We start from the raw sequence: 18777 nt of genomic DNA on the forward strand, positions 1-18777 counted from the left end.
TTGTTAAACATACAATTTTTGGTGGATTTCTGGTAATATTACATCGCACAAGTTTAATGACACATGTCAGGTTGACGTTTTGTGATGAAGTGTCAATCCTCGCCAAACGTTTTACCGACATGGCACGAGAAACCTTACCGATGAAACGTTTCAAAAAAAAAAATCCACCAACATTGTAGGTTTAACAACACTTCTTCCAACTTCCTTCTTTTTCTTCATATAAATTTCAAACATATTCCAGTAGGCGCTAAATGCTATGGCAAATGCAGTTGTCCGTTGTCTCTTCCGTTTAATCCTAACGCGCTAAAAGGGGCTAAAGCTGCATCGTTCTATTGTTTAAGGGTAGTGCAATGATGCAACGCGCGCCGCCCGGTTATGTCTATATTACAAGGGGGTGGTTCAATCAATTAGTTTCTTTTGTTTTTATAGGGGAAATTTTTATACTTAGTGAACAATCGCTTTTAATGTTTTGTTGCTTAACATTATCGTATTTCTTTTAAATGTTTCAATAAAAAAACACAAACAGTTGAACTTCTTAGCAGGCTTAAGAAGAGAGTCAAACGTGAAAAATCCAAGAAGAGAAGAGTAAGACTTAGTTCAAAGTTGGCGGAGTTCACGAGAGTAGGGAAAGCGGAAGAAAAGAGAGTGTGTGTGAGAGAGAGAGAGAGAGAAACAGCGACAGAGCAAGAGCGGAAGGGAGAGGTGACAGTTTGAGAGAGAAAACACCAGTTTTTTATCGTTTTTGTTAAATACTATTGTTCTGATTTTATTCTGACAATTGTTTTTTTTTTGTTTGTTTTCTGCTGGTTTCTTCCTTGGTTGGGGTTTGAAAGTGTGTGTGTGTGTGTGGGTTGGTTTTGCTTGTTCTTTTTTTGCGTGTTTTTGTTTGAATGTAATGCAAGGTTGTTTTTTTAATCGGGTTTGTGTAATTTTATTTGCTGTGTGAGTGTGTGTGTGTGTTTCAGTTTTGTTCTCCCCGCTTGCTGCGATTCGAGTGTTTGTGTTTCTGATGAAGAGAAATATTGTTTCCTTTATTCTTAATTTTATTCTGTGTGTTTGTGTTTTGTTTCTGTTCTACAGCTGTTATAACGAGTTTTTCTTCTTTTTCCTTTATTTATTGGTATTAATTTCAAATAGCCTGCTTTTCTTTAAATTTAGCTAACTTGGTTTATCTGCGGTTTGTTTTCACTTTACATTTAAATGGGTTTCTTGTTTTTTTCATCTTGCTGAAATACTTTTTCTTTTGTTTTTTTTTCTTGTTTTTTAATTAGTTTACAACAATCGGGCAGTTTTATGTGACGCGTTGCTTACTTTTTCTGCTGTTTTTTTGTTTGTTTTCTATTTGTTCATTAGACGCTTGGATTTTGTTCAGCTTCTTACTGTTGTTGTTTTGTTGCATGAAATTGTTGTTTTATCTCATTCACCATCTAAAAATCAACAATTTTCGCGTTTATTTCTCTCCATTTATGCACTAATAAATAAGAGTTTTCTTGTTTACTCTCTTCTGCTTCTTTTTATATCATATTTAGAAAACCTTCCGCGACCGTTCCGCGAGTTGTTCCACCTCTTTCTCTGCGCGCGCACACACACACACTTAAACTGCCCGTGAGAAAGAGACAGAGGATATTTAGGTGGTGTTCTTCTTCTCGCCCCGACCCCGGCAAAAACTGGTAAGTTTCCACCGCACAGGTCAGGCTCCGACGGTGGAGCGGAACGGCCCGTTTGCTACACAGAGAGAGAGATAGGTAGAAAAAAAACTAGAGAAAAACAAAACAATAAAAGAAGGGAGTGAAATTGAAGAGAAAGAGAGAGTGTGGGGTGTGGCTGTGGAAGGGGGCGGGGGACTCGAAACCAAAGAAAAAAAAAAAGGTCGAAACGAAAACCAAAACTCGGAAAACGGAAACAATCGAAACTCAAGCAATGCTCAACGGAAACGATGCTGGATTGCGGGGTTTGAGGGGGTGGGGCGGGACCTTGTGGGGGTGAAGGAAGTAAAGGAAAGAAAGTGTAAACACGTGTTCGTGAGAAGAGGAATAAAAACAATCTTTAAAACAACTTTTATTCACCTCTAATATATTCACTTCTTTCGTTAACAATTTTTCCTTGCGCTTATCCTTGTTTTTTTTTACTCATCTTAGTTTCTGCTACTAAATTTTAGTTCTTTGTTGATTCTTCTCACTACTGCTAGAGTTTCTTCATTATTTTTAAATTTTTTAAATTAGCTTTTCTTTGTAACTAACAACGAGTTGATTTCATTTCTTTTTTTATCTTTAATTTATTAATAATAAGAGAATGATGAAAGATAGAGAGGAGTGACGAAGGGTTGACGCGGGATCGGGAGGAGGGGAGTGGAAGGCGTGGCTTAGAAATCCATTCGCAAAAGGGGGGCGGGGCAATACAACGACAAGATAGAGGTGTGTGTGAGTGCTTAAACGAGAGCGCGCGCGCGAGAATGTCTCTGTGTGTATGCATATGTAATGTTTGAACGTCGTTTTTACAATCACACACACACTTGTTGACTTTGTTTTATTATTGCCGTTCGAATATTTTTGCTGTTGTACGCGTGAAACACGGAAAGAAATCGAACGACGATCCGCAGACAGGTGCCCGAAAGAGACGAATGTAGCACACACATTTCTACCTTTCTCGCTGTGCTGCTGCTCGTTCGCTTGCTGTGTGAGTGTGTGTGTGTGGAAAATCGCAAATTTCACGACCACTATGGCAAAATTACTATTCGCGCACACGCTAAATGTGTGTGTGTGTGTTTCTTTGTTTGTTTTTGTGACAGTGAGTGTGATGGCGTTGCGCGAGTGACTTTCTCTTTTCTTCGTTTTCTTTTACACTTTCTCTCACGAGTTTCGGGGATCGTGCGCGTGCGCGTTCGAAAGTAGTTCAAAGGAGGGGCATGGGATAACGCGGGGAGGGGTGGGGGGTTGACTTGATGAGGACGGGAGATACTGCTTCTTATCTTCTTCACGACTTCTTCTTTTCGCTAGTTTGCTTTGCTTCTGCTTCTTACTGCATGCTGCTTGCTTTTTTTATTTACTTTTACTTCGTGTGTTTTTTTTTCTTGTGTGTGTTGTGTGTTTCTGTGTGTGGAAATCATAATTTATAACTTTATATAAATTTAATAATTAAAAAAATATAATTACTTTTTTATGCTCATTTTTTGTTATTTTTCACTGTTGTTTTATTTACTTCTCTTCGCGTTTTCTTCCTTTCCATCTTCTTGCGGCGATTTCCGGCTTTCGTTTTTCTCTGTTCTTCCGCAGGTTGCAGGGTTGCAGATTTGCCATCTGCCCCACTTTTTTTTTTCCTCTCGCATTCTCATTTTTGTTTTAATTAATCTTTTTAAATATAAATTTGTTGACCTAGTAGTACGTTTCTTGTTCTAACCAGCCGCCTGGGTTGCGTCTCAAGTAGAAACGACGAATCTCGTCGTACACGAAGATGGACAAGCTGAACGGCAAGGCTGGCAGCCACCAGACGAACCTGTGGACGGAAAGAAGAAACGTGAGTTTAAGAAACAGAAATCATTTCCTAATTACAAAAATTTACAAGTTAAAACTTGAGTAGACATCCCTAGAGCGACTTTTGGCGCTATAATCACGCAAATAGTGTAGTGGCTTAGAAATCTCGGAGCGTTCGGCGGTGTGGCCCCACGCCTTTGTGCTCAAACTCAACCCACTTCAACGAATCATCCCTGCGGCAAAGTTAACGCAGTAGGCCTGGCCGCTTTAACGTTTGGTGTCTTCGGCAAAGTTATAGGTATAATGAGCACTATTAATAAAAAAACATTGGTACACTTTTGATCACAAAAAAAAAAACAATTACACACAATCCATATTTTTAAAAATTATTATTCTATGTGTTAGAAGCCAAAAATTGCAACATTTAAGCCATAGAAAGGTAAGGACAAAAAATTGTCACCAAGTTTTGATTTTTTCAAAAAAGATGTTTTTCAGAATAACTAAAACTTTCCTTCAGCTTAATTATAAAATCAAATTTGCAAGTACACCGTTTCAATAATAGGATAAAAGAAAAAGAAACAAGAAAATTGAACTTTTGTCAGTTTCATCCAAATAGCTTATTATGTTGTAAAACTAGGGGAGCTGGGGGTAAGACGGCCAGGCGGGGTAAGACGACCACCCCACTGTTTTAATAAGTATACTAATGAATATTACTAAAATGTTCAGCAATACTGTTACTCATGCTAAATAATGCATATGGAGTCATCTTTGCCAGAAATATTGTTTGAAATAGTATAAAAATAGCTCAAAATAAACAAATAATTTTTGAACTTGAAACTGGATGTAATTTTCATGAATTACAACTTAGGCATTTTTGTTAAATAACAATATGTTTTTCTGTCTTCAAATATTTTTTCATGTTAAATTGAAGTTTTCCCTAGATTATGTCCCTCGAAAAAGTTCAAAAAATGCGATGAACTGTTTACAAAAAATGTTTAAAAAAATAATTTTACTTGGGGGCAAGACGGCCACCTCCTCCGGGGGTAAGACGGCCACCCGTAATTTGTAGATTTTATTTGATTTAGGTTATATTTTTGACGGGTTTTGACTATTAAGACATATTTGTAGATAAAGGAAAAGCATTTTCAATAAAACTGTCCATTTTTAATCAAAATGCTGTTAACTACCGGTTCGACAACATTCTTTACTGTGATATAGCAAAACTCATTGAATAGTATGAAATCCTATCAAACTTTTCATATAAATCGCTAATTTAATATTGTTTACATAATTTTGATTTACTTATTCTAATCGAAATACACAAACTATTTTTTTTGTATCAAATTGTGTTTGTTTTGTAGTAAAAATTCATAGTTTTTCATAAAATGTGGTCGCAGTAATATGAAATTCACTGAGCCAAAATATGAAATTTTTTAAACAGCATTTTTCTTCACATTTGAAGCCTGATTTTTTTCAACCAAAATAGTTATGATGTTCAGAGAAGTCTGTTGAACCAACCATGTAGGTGTTTGGGTGGATTTAGCAAAGTTATTAAGTTAATTTATAGCATTGGCCGTCTTACCCCGCGTATTTCATAATATATACGATTTCAATTATTATTTTTTTTAATTGCTGAAAAGTATTGAAAATTGGTTTTTAGACCAACTAATTTATGTCATTTCTATAATGGATCAAAATAATCTGTTGTGTAAATTTTATTAGACTTCTCCCTTAGGGTGGCCGACTTACCCCCATCTCCCCTAATATCTCAGAAACTAATGGTCCTATTTTCAATGTTAAAAAATTAAACACTTGTGCCATTTTTTGATCTTGTTAGAATAAATATTTTTAAAAAATTTAAATCAAGACTAACACGTTAAAAGGCTGAATATTCATTATAACGCTCTTTTGAAAAGATAGTTCTGATTCTTAAATTTAAAAATTTTATTCTAGAAAAGATCAGAAAATTTCACAAAAGTTTAATTTTTTTAACATTGAGAGATGTTGGCACTAAAAAATAAAGATTTCAATTTTAATTTAAAAACGTTACTTAATCCACCTTTAGGTGGTTGGTGCCTTCCTCACATTTATAAAGTCAATACATTCAGTAAAAATAGCAACATTCCCTCTTGCATTTCTTTTGATAGGGTTCGCAGAACTTCTATATTTCTGGCTCATCGGCAAGGTCTGATAAAAAACCTATCCAACGATAGTTCGCATGGAAGATTCAAACAATATTTCTATCACAGTATCTGAAATCCGGCCTCCAAAAAGTGTTTAAATGACACTTAAGTGCTGATAACTTTTGATAGGGCTGGCAGATCCTCGATATTCTAGGCTTATTTGAAAGGTCTTTCAATTATCTAACTAACGACAGGTCGCATGATGAACCCGGACATCATTTTTATTGAAATATCTGAGATCCGACCTCCAAAAGTGTATAAATATCACTATAAATATATAAGTGCTAATAAATTTTGATAGGGTTGTCAGATTTTCAATGTTTTAGGCTCATTGGAAAAATCTTTTTAATACCTTTCTGAAAATGTATAACATGATAGGTTTTCTTGCAAAAAACACCCTTTTTACAATCTTCCGGACATACGCCAAAATCGTTTTTTGGCATAACTTTTGAAGTACTTAACTAAACTTGTTGATTTTAAATAGAGACCTATGGGACCCCAAGACGAATCAAATGAGACTAATCCGGTCAAAATCCGTTCATCCAGTCCGGAGATAATTGAGTGACAATTTTTGTGTCCACCCACCTACACACATCCACACAGAACATGATTCTGAATCGATATGTATACGTGAAGGTGGGTCTACGAAGTCAAATTAATAAGTTCATTTTTCGAGTGATTTTATAGCCTTTCCTCAGTAAGGTGAGGAAGGCAAAAATCGTCAAATTTTGTACTGAGGTCACCAGATTGCCAAAAAAAAAGATTCTTTGAATAAAAACTTGAAAATATTATTTAATGTGTAGTACTAGAATACATTGCGCGAGATTCCCGGCAAAAGTAAGAGCAATAAAACCACGAGGGATACTCACTTGAGTGGGAACATGCGCAGGCCCTTGTCCATGCCGGGCGTGTACGATAGGACCGCGGCCAGTATCGTCTCGAACACGAGACCGAAGTTGAGCGCCCAGTTTCTCATGCCCTGGTGGAAAATCGAGTTACGGCGGGTCTTGCAGATGATCAAATCGGCCCACTGGACGACCACGATGGACACGAAGAACGCGGTGTGGCAGGTGAACTCGAGCGTCTTGCGGTCGCGGTAGGTCTGGTTGGGGAGAGAGAAAAGGAGGTAAACGCATTGTAGTACTAGACGCGTGGCAGCAGCAATGGTTGGTGGGCTTACCCATTCCTGGCCGTACGAGTCGGTCAGATCGTTGACGGCCTTGGAGTCCCAGCTCTTGCGCAGACCGAACAGGTACAGCGGCAGGAAGCCGTTCTCGGCCATGATGACAAAGTACACGAAGAAACCGGCGGCGGCCTGGATCATACCGATCTGTCCGTAGGCCATCGAGATAAGTCTGTTTTGGTGATAAGTGGGCGGGGAAGTGGAGGGGAGAAACGAGAACAGGTGAGTAATTTTCGAACATTTTCAGCAGTTTTTGAATTATTTTGGTTGCAGACATGAGGGCAGACGCGAAGTGAGCAGCGTCATTTGACAACCATTCTAGTACTACAATCGGCTGATCACTTGGCGAGATTTTAGTGTTTCAAGGAGTTAGTAGACTTAAAAGTAGACCTTAACCAAAGTGTTACTTAAATAAACTTATTCATAATAGTTAGAAGCGGTTACATTCAGCGCGTTACGGTTTGCCGTCACGATCAACGATGGTTAGTTTTTTTTTTGCGTTTTTTTATAAAAGCACTCGAAAGATCGTGTTGACAAACCAAAGCATCACATACAACGACTATTCACACAAATTGACAACAGACATGCAGAAGCGATTTAGGGTTCAGTTGTTTCAGCTTCAATCGGTTAGAGGAGGAGATAGATGATGAGAGGTTTCGAGAGTAGGCAAGCAAGCTAGAGGTAGCTATAGTTGAGCTCCACGCTTCCGAGTGGGAGCGCTTTTTCGAGATGGAATGGTAAAACGAGTGAGCGAGAGAGAAACACGCATGACTTTGAGAGAGAGAGAGAGTGAAAGAATAGAAGAAGAAAAAAGAGAGAGAGAGAAAGAGATAGCAAGCAAAAGGAAAGGTTGGAAAAAAATGAGCAAGACAACAAGTCAGAAAAGTGACTCTTTTCAGTGTATTTTCACAAAAAATGGAAGGAAAAAGTTGGAAAAAGGAAAGAGAGAAAGAGAGAGAAAAGGAAAGAAAACCACTCGGATATACTCACTTTTCTGAACCACGTTAAGGTTATAGAGGAGCGAGAGAGCAATGTCAACAGGGTGACATAACCCTCGTAGGAGACAGAGAGCGAGTAAGGAAAACGAAAACAAAAATGGCTGCCCGAGGTGACAGATGATTATGGTGGGAGGGGGAGGTCGTGGGGGATATTTTTGACGTTTGGGTTCAGGGACGATGCTTTTGGGAGAGAGAGAGAATGCGTGAAGCGCGCAAATGCAGGATTTGTTCAGTCTCAAACGGGAAGAGCGACATCTAGATTTGGGCGGTGGCATTATTTTCATGGTACGATTCCGAATGCGGTTCCGGAATTTCGAGGTGAGTGCCATTTACTGTGACTGAGTATTGTGTTGAATTGTGTCAGTTGGTTTTATTTGTCATGAAATTTGTTTCAGTGTGAAACTTTGTTTTGTTTCTTCTAATCTAGTACTTCAAAGGATGGTTGAACCTAGTACAACAACTAGAGGAGAGAGAGGGGCAACAAACACTAAGTGGCTGTGTGAGACGGGTGCTCACCAAAAATCAAAACTATCTAAAGTTGCATTTGGGGAAATTAAAACATCTAAAAAGATTTGTTTCTTCAATACAGAGCTACACAGTGTGTGTAAACGGGGTTTCTTCTAGTACTCAAGTGAAACAAAACACCGAACTGAAAACATCTAAAGCAGTAAAGTGAAAACATAAAGGAAAACTTAACTCTCTAAACATGTTCATTCCGTCTAAAAAATCTAAACGCTTAAAGTAGTACTAGTTGAAAAAAAAAACACATCGATTTTATTGTCTAGAGCAAAACAACTAAGTGTCGTAGTGTCAAGGTGTCAAAACAAAACAATAAATAAACAATAAGTAAAAAAAATGGAACCGAAAATTGGACAGACTGTTCGAGCTGTTCTAGTACAACACACACACGCATGTCAAAGAGAAAAAAAGGGGGCGTGGTGAGGTGTCAGTTTTTGGTTCTAGTACATTCGCGTGAAACAATTACGGGGTTACAAAAGGGTTCGAGAGCGAGAATAAGGTTGTGAGAGAGTTCGGGGTCAGAGAGTGCCGGCTAGTTTTGAAGGGAAAAGCGCTTCCTGGTACTCGTACACCGGAGCGGGTTGAACCGAGCTAAACGGAGGGGTAGGGCTTGAAGGAGACTTTGTGAATGCTGCGGTACTAGAACGAGAGGGCGGGCGTTTTGCTGTGACTTTGCTCGGCAACTTGGATCCCACCACCGGAGCGCGTACGTTTGCGCGTATGTGTGTGTGTTTTTTTTGTCGCTCTTGGGCGAAGTAAACGAAACAAAAAATGACAGATAATATTGAACGTAAACGTCACAATTACTACTAAAGAGACACGAAAGGAAACATAACAAAATGCTTTGTTTCACCTTTTTAGTGAAAACAAAGAAACGAGACAGAAAGTAATGGTCACAACAATTTGTGTGTGTATGAAACATAGAGAGAGAGAAATGTAAACAAAACCGAAAACCAAAATGTAAACAAAGAAACATTGCGTATTGTTTTTTTTTTGCATCAATATAAATAAGTAATGGCTTGGTAGTGGTGTCCTGACCTGCGGTTGACCAGGTTGTCACGGTACGGATCACGAGGGCGGCGCTTCATAATGTCACTCTCGGGAGCTTCGTAGGCAAGAGAGATGGCCGGGACCTAGTACAAGTTCCGACCGCGCATGACATACCCAGTTGATAGTAGTGGTAGTAGTAGTAGTAGTAGTAGTGGAGTCAATGCGCGCAAGATGGTTGGGTTAGTTTCGTTTATTTTTTTATTATTGTTGAAGTAGAATAGTAGAAGAGTAAAAAACCCGATGACGATAGTAGTTGATTGTTGTTGTAGGTAGTAGTAGTTGATGATGATGTTGGTGGTGGTAGTAGAAGAAGAAGTAGTAGCAGAAGATACCGAAATTTAATATAACGATAAAAAAGAAAAGAAAACAATGTTGGTTTGAAAGAAGACATCTACATGGTTACATTAGCTCTAGTACGTTGTTTCAAAATATCGGTCAAACTAGCTAGTTGTATCGGTCACAGAGTGCAAACGAAACGTTCGGCGAGATGAAAGTTTTTGCTTATTTTTATTGGAGAAATAGAGACAAAGGAGGTACCAGATCGAGACACGCACAACAGGGTGCGCCCTCTTAAGTTTACTAGCTGCAAAGGTCTGGCGCAGAGTCATACACACTATTCTAGCATTCACGGTGTGTAGATTGTGTTGAAAAGAAGAGGAGAAAACGGTCTATTCTAACCTCGCAAAAAGAGAGAAAATGGTAGGCTATGAAACGCTAGGTGTAATTTCGGTCAAAAATCTGCTGTTTAAAAATAGCAATTCCACACAATCGTACTGTTTCTAAGAGAGAGAGTAAAATAGTTAGTAAACAAACAAATTATCTATCGATAAATTGAGTGTGTGGTGGTTTTGTATTTGGGTGGGTTTATTTGTGGAGCTTCACCGCACACCCAACTGACGTTAGCAAAGACACCAACCGCCGTGCGGAATCCCCATTGTTTATTTGTGGTACAGTCACCAAGTGTGTCACAGAATAGAGGGTTAGTGTGTTGTGGTTGTGGTGATGAGGAGAGGGGAGGCTTTGTGGAGCATTTTCGGGAGCTTGTGATGGGCTTTGGGAAGGTGCATTTTGAACATTTCAACACATCGATTCTAGGCTGTGTATGTGTTGGCAAAGAAAATAAGGATGACAGATGGGTGGGGCCAACAGGAGACAGCTGTTTTTTTTTTTAAATTCTGACTTACCTTTTCGAAGCAAGAGTCGGAAACGGAAACTACTTAAGGTAAGGCAATGACTAGAGTGAGTTTTGTTGGTTTGTTGTTTTGACACAGATGACAGATGAGCGAAACAGAGTAAAATAGATGAATGCGCAATCAAGAGATCAAAAAGAGAGTGTAAACTAAAGATAGAGAGTTTGGAAAAAGATTTCAAAAATACTGGATATTATTTAAAAAAGTATATCTACACACAACACCGACAAAAACTGAGGGGGCGAGCCGACAGAGCGTGGCCAGTTGATCACAGGTGGCGCTGCGGCATGGTAAGAGAGCTCTTGACCAGCGCCATCTGCGATCACCTAGCCCCTAGCGCCGCCATCTTTGTTTACAAAGATATATTTCGAGCGAGATACAGTCGTGAGAGAGAGAGATAGAAACAGAGTGAGAGGAGGACCACACCGAGAAACTTTTACTGTTCTAATGAAGTGAATGATAGAATGTTAGCCAATCCGTACACAGTAGAAAATACCGAAAAGAAAACGATCAAATTGAAATACTCAAGGTCTACGGGCTCACGCGGAGTGAGTTTGTGAAAAAGAACAGAAACCGGAAAATGAACCAGTTAAAACCTATTGCCAATTAGAAAAAAATAATCAGTACCAATCAGAACAGAACTTGTTAACCAAAACCAACGTACTCAAAAGACTAAACTCAAATCAAAATTCAATTATTGACATTTGTTTTAAAGGGTGGTTATGAGACAAGGGGACGCAGACACGGTCGTATTTTAGTATTGGTACCGCAACCAAGACGTTGTTTTAGTTTTTTTTGTTTGTTTACGGGACAGGGGGCCGAAAGGGGCGTGGCTTGTGAGGCCACCGCCGCTTCAGCAGGGGTGGTGGGAGGGGCTTTTTACCTTTCATTGACCAATTTATCAGTGAACGGGTTTCGTGGCTGACGTTTCATGATATCGGACTCGGCTTCCTCATAGGCTAGCGAAATGGCAGGGACCTGTACGTGTGAGTAGTAGTAGTAGTAGTAGTGTGTTGTTTTTTTTTCATTTTTTTTACAAATTTTATTTTTGCTTTATGTGTCGGCACACCGACAGCGAAACAGAGTGGATATTTTTTGTCGGTTTCGGACGAATGATTGCGTCAAAAATGAGCGTGTGTGAAAGATAAATGAATAGTTTCGATTAGGTGTATCAAGAACACAGAGAGAAACAGAGAGAGATAATTACACAACTTGTTGGCGAGATGAAACACAACTTATCTGTTCGTTTGGTCAACGTAGAGGGGCGCGGGGCGGACATAACGGAAAAGCCGGATGATTGCACTAACACTGCTCGGGGAATCGCCGTACGGCAAACAAAAGCTGAGCAAAATGTGTTTTTTTTTTGGTGATGAGGCACGATGAGCGGGTATTGGAACAAAACTTGTTAAACGAAACTAAAAAGTTACGTCTAGAAAAAAACGGTGCAGGAACTGATGAGATCTCCACTGGACTGGAGGAGAGAAGGTAGTTGTGTGTGTGTTTCTCGTGTAATCGGGATTGTGTGTTTTGTTTTTTTTTTTTGTGTGTGTCTCGGTTGGTTTTGTTCCCCCGAACAAGCTGTGTTCCCACCATTTTTACACATTCATGTTAGGGTTAATTTCACAATCGTTTTCGCGCAAATTGCCTTAATATGAATATATCCATGCAAGACTCGCAAACTGCATCAGCTTGGTTGGTATGTTTTTGATTCTAGGGGTTAAAGCCCAGCAAAATTCACGCCTTAAAGGTAAGGGATTAGTAGATTAGTCCCCGGCGATTCGGGGACGAGCACGGGCAAGAAATAATGCAGCAAAAAAAGAAAAACGATAAAAACCTTTCGTTCACAAGTTTATCGTTGAACGGATCACGGGGCGGTCGCTTCATGATGTCGGACTCGGCGTGCTCGTAGGCCAGCGAAATGGCGGGTACCTTTTGTGTGTTGGGTAAACGTTTTAGTTTCCGCAAACTTGGGCAAACTTATAGGAGTGAAAGGAGCAGTTTGGAGAGGCTCTTACCAGGGGGGGGGGGGCGTTCCCGTTTCTTCGCGAATGGGATAATTTTTGTTCTTAGAGCTTACAAGAATAACAAAATCAGTGCTAACGATCGAGAACTTGAATAAGATGGAGAGTCCAAGATAAAGAAAACAAAGTATGCTAAGACCACAGAAAACAGACGTCAAAGGATTGATCAAGTAGGCATGTTTGATGTCTGTTGTCTGTGCGCCGGAGTTGAGCGGTACAAATAAAAGTGTGATGACTGGCTACAAGCGATACTGAGATTGAATGTTTTTTTGTGGGCAAGTTTATACCTATTTGCTGAGAGAGAGAGAGAGAGAGAGGAGGGTGGCGGAGGCACATTTCCACACGCGCAGATTTCTAGCTTGCTTCGATTTATATTAAATTCTTATAAATAGTAATAGAAGAAGTAATCATAAAAAATAGAGAGTGAGAGGATTGAGGATAAAGATCGTCGAGAAAGTAGAAAATAAAGATGATAAAGTTGGTAAGAAAGAAGGTAGGATAGAAAAAAAAGAAAGAGAGAGAGCTGTGATCGAGCAAATTTTGTTCTTATTTACGAGAGAAAATTTTGTTGAATACGAAGTAGAAAAATGTGCCAATTCTAGCAGCCGATTGCGCAGCAATTTTAACGAATTATTTTGTTTATTTCAAGTTGATTACACATTCAAGGTAAAAAGTTTATTTCTTGCACAATAAAGAAAGAGAGAGCGATCATAACGGGGGGATTTCAAGCTATTTAATAGAGAGTAACCGAAAAAAATAGGTGGATAATCGGGGAAAAACGGCCACGTTGACCGTAATCTAGCAGTACTGCTGCTCAATTGAGTTCTTCAAAGAAGAAGAAGTAGAAGAGTACCTCTCGTTGACTAGCTTGTCCTTGACGGGGTCACGGGGCCGACGCTTCATAATGTCCGACTCGGACTCTTCGTACGCGAGGGAAATGGCCGGGATCTAGAGTTCGATCGACAGAGGTTTGTTTGGTTTGGTTTGTGGATTCGCAAACGCAACATATTTACAGAAATGAAACAAAGGGGGGAGGGGAAAGAAAACGTTCGGTTAGCGTCTAAATTAAACGAGTTGAGGGTGACAAGGGGGAAAATGTTTAAGAGATAGTGTGGTTCTCCGCAAGAATCGATTCCTGGTCCCCTAACACCCTAAACTTGGGCCCTACACGAGGGGCGGCATGACCTTTGCTTTCATCATCGTCGACCAACTTTGTTGACAATTATTAACCTCAAGGGTGACCGCGAGGCGGTCAAGTCCCCGCAAAAACGTAACGATAGAGTAGAAACGTACAAAAACAATAACTGAATGACGTCCGGGGTGGCGTTTCGGGCCGCCTCACACTTACCATGTCGGTTCCCAGATCGATGCACAGAATGGTGACGGTGCCGAGCGGGAGCGGAATGTCGCACAGGATGAACGCCAGGAAGGGCGAGATCTCCGGAATGTTGGACGTCAGCGTGTACGCGATCGACTTCTTCAGGTTGTCGAAAATCAGGCGGCCCTCCTCGACACCGGTGACGATCGAGGCGAAGTTGTCGTCGAGCAGGATCATGTCGGCGGCCTTTAAGGGGAAAGGGAGAGAATAGAAAAAAGGGAACAAAACTCGTCAGAACGCGACTTCCAGGCGGGTGGGAAACTGGCGACCGGGGGTTGACCTGCTTCAGTTTTCTCAGCTTGAAGCAAGCCAACCCAAGTCGACACGACACGACATCAATGTGGTTAGGAAAGAAGATGTTCGGCGCAGGACAGCAGGATTCTCTGCTTTGCTTGGCGCACGGAGTTACACGGAGCGTGGGAAAGAGAGTCTGTCCTGGCTGTGTAGGCCGGCACACCGAGTCTTGTTAACTAGAGAGATAGAGTGTGTTGTACCTGGTGGATGGCGGTGTATGGTTAGTGAAGGTTAGATTACAGTTAGGAAAAGAGGGGTGCGTATCTGTTTGTGGTGCAGGTTAAGTTTGTTACAGTATGTATGTATGTTTGTGTGTGTTTGTGTGTGTGGAGGGCCAGTCCGGGCAGCGACTGGTTTGGGGAAGCTACCAGAACCGGTCCTCGCTGGGTTACATCGACAACAACATGAACATCACACGCGCGGCACTCACCTGCTTGGACACGTCGGAACCGGCGATACCCATAGCAACACCAATGTCGGCCTTCTTCAGGGCAGGTGAATCGTTGACACCGTCACCCGTTACGGCCACGATGGCGCCCATACGCTGGCAACCCTCGACGATGATCAGCTTTTGCTGGGGCGATGTACGAGCGAACACAATTTCGGTGTGGTAGCGCAGAATTTCATCGAGCTGGTCCGAGGCCAGATCTCGCAGCTCCGAACCGTGCACAACGGCGGCCTTAGCCTCACGAGGGTTAACCTCCGAAACCGGGATATTGAGACGCTGGGCGATGTCCTCAATGGTTTCGTTGCCCTCCGAGATGATACCGACTGACTTGGCAATGGCCTTGGCGGTGATCGGGTGATCTCCAGTAACCATGATAACCTTGATACCGGCGGAGCGGCACTTGGCAACGGCGTCCGGGACAGCGGCACGCGGAGGGTCAATCATGGACATGAGGCCGACGAAGCGCAGGTTCTCGACGGGGAAGTTAATATCGTCGGCGTTGAATTTGAATCCCTGGGGGTACTTGTCCGTAGGCAGCATCACGTCGCAGAATCCGAGCACACGCTCTCCAAGTCCTCCCAGCTCCAGGTACGCGTTGTTGAACGCCTCCTTCATCTCTTCGTCCATCATCTTTTCCTTGCCGTTGATGAAGATGGTCGAGCAACGTTCCAAAATACGCTCCGGGGCGCCCTTCATGACGAGCAGATGGCGCGGATCGCTGGGATCCTCCGTCTCGTGGATCGACACCTGGTACTTGTTAGTCGAGTTAAACGGAATCTCGCACACCTTCTTGTTACGCTTGCGAATGCTCAGTACATCACCGAGAGCCAGCTCCATACACTTCAGCAAGGCAGCTTCCGACGCATCGCCACTGACTTCCTTCTTCAGGATTGGTACGCCATCTTGGCCACCCTTAAATTCGGCACGATTGCACAGCGTGGCGATGCGGGACAATGCCTTAAAGCCGGGACTGGTACGGTCGTACTGAACACCGCTTTGGTCTTCAGTGGTGTCGGCCTCGATAATCTGGTTGTCGAACCACATGTGAGCGACGGTCATCCGGTTCTGGGTCAGCGTTCCGGTCTTATCCGAGCAGATGGTCGAAGTCGATCCCAGCGTCTCCACAGCTTCCAAGTTCTTCACCAGACAGTTCTTCGACGCCATACGCTTGGCAGTCAGCGTCAAACACACCGTCACCGTTGCCAGCAGACCCTCCGGCACGTTAGCGACAATAATACCAATCAGGAAGATAACGGCATCCAGCCAGTGATAGCCCAGGATGAACGCAATCACGAAGAACGTCACACCCAGAAACACGGCCACACCGGTAATCAGATGGATAAAGTGGTGAATTTCCTTCGCGATCGGAGTCTCTCCGGTGTCCAGACCCGAGGCCAACCCGGCGATACGTCCCATCACGGTGTGATCTCCGCAGCTGATGACGACTCCCTTCGCGGTTCCCTCGACGGCGTTGGTGGAGAAGAAGGCCAGATTCTTGGTTTCCAGCGGGTTCTCGTGGGTAAAGTCCGGGGCACGCGACTGCGGCTCCGACTCTCCGGTGAGCGACGAGTTGTCGACCTGCAATGATAAAGCATGCGGTGTGTGATTATCGTGTGTTTGACAGGGGTGAAGACTGCTTCGGCGTTGATAAGGCCAAACTTTTCGAACGAGAGCACAAAGCAACGGACGGTCCATCGTTTGAGAAAACTAAACAACATAGTTATTGGGAATCAAGAAAAGTGTCCAACGTCACAACAGTATCGAAAAGTATTAATGTGAACTTTTTTGTGCTTTAAGGAGTTGCAAAAATATTTTTTTTCATATCAAGTTTTGCAACGAGTTTCATGCAATTATATGCTCATATGTACCACCCCCGGCCGAGTTAAAATGCGTAACCGGAAAAGAAGGTGTGCATGCCTGGCACGAACACTCAAAGCGTGTTCTAGCGTGTTGCTCGTACTGACTCAGAGCAAGTGTGAGATGTAGGTGTAAGGGCAGTGCTTGTTCGTCGGGAACCTGGTGCATAAGATCGGTCAAGGCCCGTTCTTACACTGAAAATTGCGAATTGCGAGTTCCATGCGATTTTATTTTTTTTGCAATTCCGGAAAACACCCTTTGAACAAAATTATAAGCCAAATGTCCAAACATTTAGTCAATGAATCGCTTACATAAAAAAATGTTGAAAACTATAACTTTTCCTAAAATGTGCTGAAAAGTTCAACTTCAGAATTGTGCAAAGTGAAGATCGCCTATTCTATTCAACTGCGAACGCTGTTGACAGACGAATATAAACAGACCTGTGACACGCTCTTCCAGTCTGAACAAGTTGAGTACTCTCGCTCTCAAGAATAACATCAACAAACGTAGTCGAAGGGAAATCGACGAAATGGGCGATGACGTCTCTTCGCTTGGCGATCTGTGGGCCAAAATTCAAGGGTTGTTCGAGGATACCAACTCACGCATCGATTCCTGCAAGTCGGACCTGGAAATCCGTATCACCAGCGTGGAAGCTAAGTTGTTGGAGCTAAAAACTGACTGCAGTGTCAGCGTAAAACAAGTTTCCGAACGGCTCGACGAAACCCGCAATGATCTGTATGCTGTGTCAAATCAACTGGACCGCCTGGAACGTGCCCATGACCTGATCCTCAACGGTGTCCCATTCAGCCAGAACGAAGATCTGCAGGTGCTGTTTCGAATGATTGCTGCCAAACTTGCGTACAACCCCGCAAACACGCCTATTGTGAGCCTCAAACGCCTGTCCAAACAAGCCATAACCGTTGGAACTTCCCCGCCGATCTTGTGCCAGTTTGCTATCAGGAACGAGAGGATCGAGCTGTATGGCCGCTACCTACGAAGTCGGAACCTGACACTGCGAGACGTAGGCTTTGAAAGTAACAACAGGATCTTCTTAAATGAAAACTTGACACCCCAGGCCCGTGAAGTACGCTCTGAAGCCCTCGAAGCAAGGACATCTTCATCAAGTCTACTCCCGTGATGGCATCGTTTGCGTCCGTTCTGCTGCTGGTGCCGATCCTGTTGGCGTATTTTCGACGGGGCAATTGTTGGCGAGCTGCAAGAAACCCCTTTCCTAAAAGTTTTTCTCCTTCCTTCCCAGTTTTTCCCTTGATTCCCATCCACAGCTATCCATGATTCCATCCCCTCCTGAAAGTCAAAAACCCTAAAGTTAACAATCTTCCTTTTCATTCAAGTTATTCTTTCTCGTAAGCCCCCATCCTTTGACTCCGTTCCCTGAGTTATCCTGTGATTCCCTTTTCCGTCCTGAAAGTTATTGCTGTTGTTGGGTGCCGTTGGAGTTGCTGCTGCTGATCTGGGTGCTGTTATGGGTGCTGCGCTGTTGCTGCTGCCCCTTTGGAGACGAGCCTGGTTTCACCTGAACCGCGTTGGTGCCGCTGCTGATGAAGTCTGAAGGTGATGGTGTACTGATAATATTTTTTGTATTTTTAAACATTTCTTTGACCGTTAACATCGATTTGCTGATTTACTTTTGTACTGGGTGAACTGCGACGATTGTAGGAGTTTGATTTGGAATCTTATAGAATGTTAAGTAGATTTAAGTGTTGCCTCTCATCCCTAGATATTAGTTTAAATGAATTGGGTCCTATAGTATGCTCTGTCTTGAAACTACCTCCACTTATTTTTGATTATGGATAATTCCCGAATTAGAAGTGTCTCTGCAAACATTCCCCGTATTGTTTTAAATGCTATGTTGAATCAAGATCATCTAAACATTTGTCACATTAACGTTCAAAGCATTTGTGCTAGGAATTTCTCAAAATTTTATGAACTTAAATCGGTCTTATTAAACAGTAAACTCGATATTATATGTATGACTGAATCATGGCTGAGTGATAAGATCACTGATCAAATGATTGCAATTGAGGATTATAAAATTATAAGAAATGATCGAAACAGACATGGTGGTGGCATTTGTGTTTACTATCGTGACACTTTGTCCTGTCGTATTGTAAATAAATCCATCTACGATGCTGATTATGGCCGACAAATTACAGAATTTCTTCTAC

The 18777-nt window shown here is 42.0% G+C and overlaps 1 protein-coding gene across 7 annotated transcripts in view; it reads right to left on the reverse strand.

Moving 5' to 3' along the window:
* Positions 1-781: 781 nt before the first annotated feature.
* Positions 782-18777, reverse strand: part of LOC6037507 (sodium/potassium-transporting ATPase subunit alpha) — a 98687-nt gene continuing 80691 nt past the window's right edge. For 4 of the 7 annotated variants that reach the window (XM_038252007.1, XM_038251970.1, XM_038251994.1 and 1 more), the window contains 6 exons: positions 14717-16312; positions 13963-14178; positions 12428-12522; positions 6834-7008; positions 6523-6755; positions 782-3492 (listed from right to left, as the gene is read on the reverse strand). In XM_038252007.1, the coding sequence (XP_038107935.1) occupies positions 3372-3492; positions 6523-6755; positions 6834-7008; positions 12428-12522; positions 13963-14178; positions 14717-16312 (2436 nt within the window). In that variant the 3' untranslated portion in view covers positions 782-3371. Of the gene's footprint in view, positions 3493-6522; positions 6756-6833; positions 7009-9391; positions 9487-11476; positions 11572-12427; positions 12523-13467; positions 13563-13962; positions 14179-14716; positions 16313-18777 lie in introns of all 7 variants that reach the window. The other 3 variants (XM_038251986.1, XM_038251973.1, XM_038251978.1) reach the window with 3 other exon arrangements.

This window comes from Culex quinquefasciatus, chromosome 1 (genome assembly GCF_015732765.1).
Source record: "Culex quinquefasciatus strain JHB chromosome 1, VPISU_Cqui_1.0_pri_paternal, whole genome shotgun sequence".
NCBI classification, from domain to species: domain Eukaryota; kingdom Metazoa; phylum Arthropoda; class Insecta; order Diptera; family Culicidae; genus Culex; species Culex quinquefasciatus.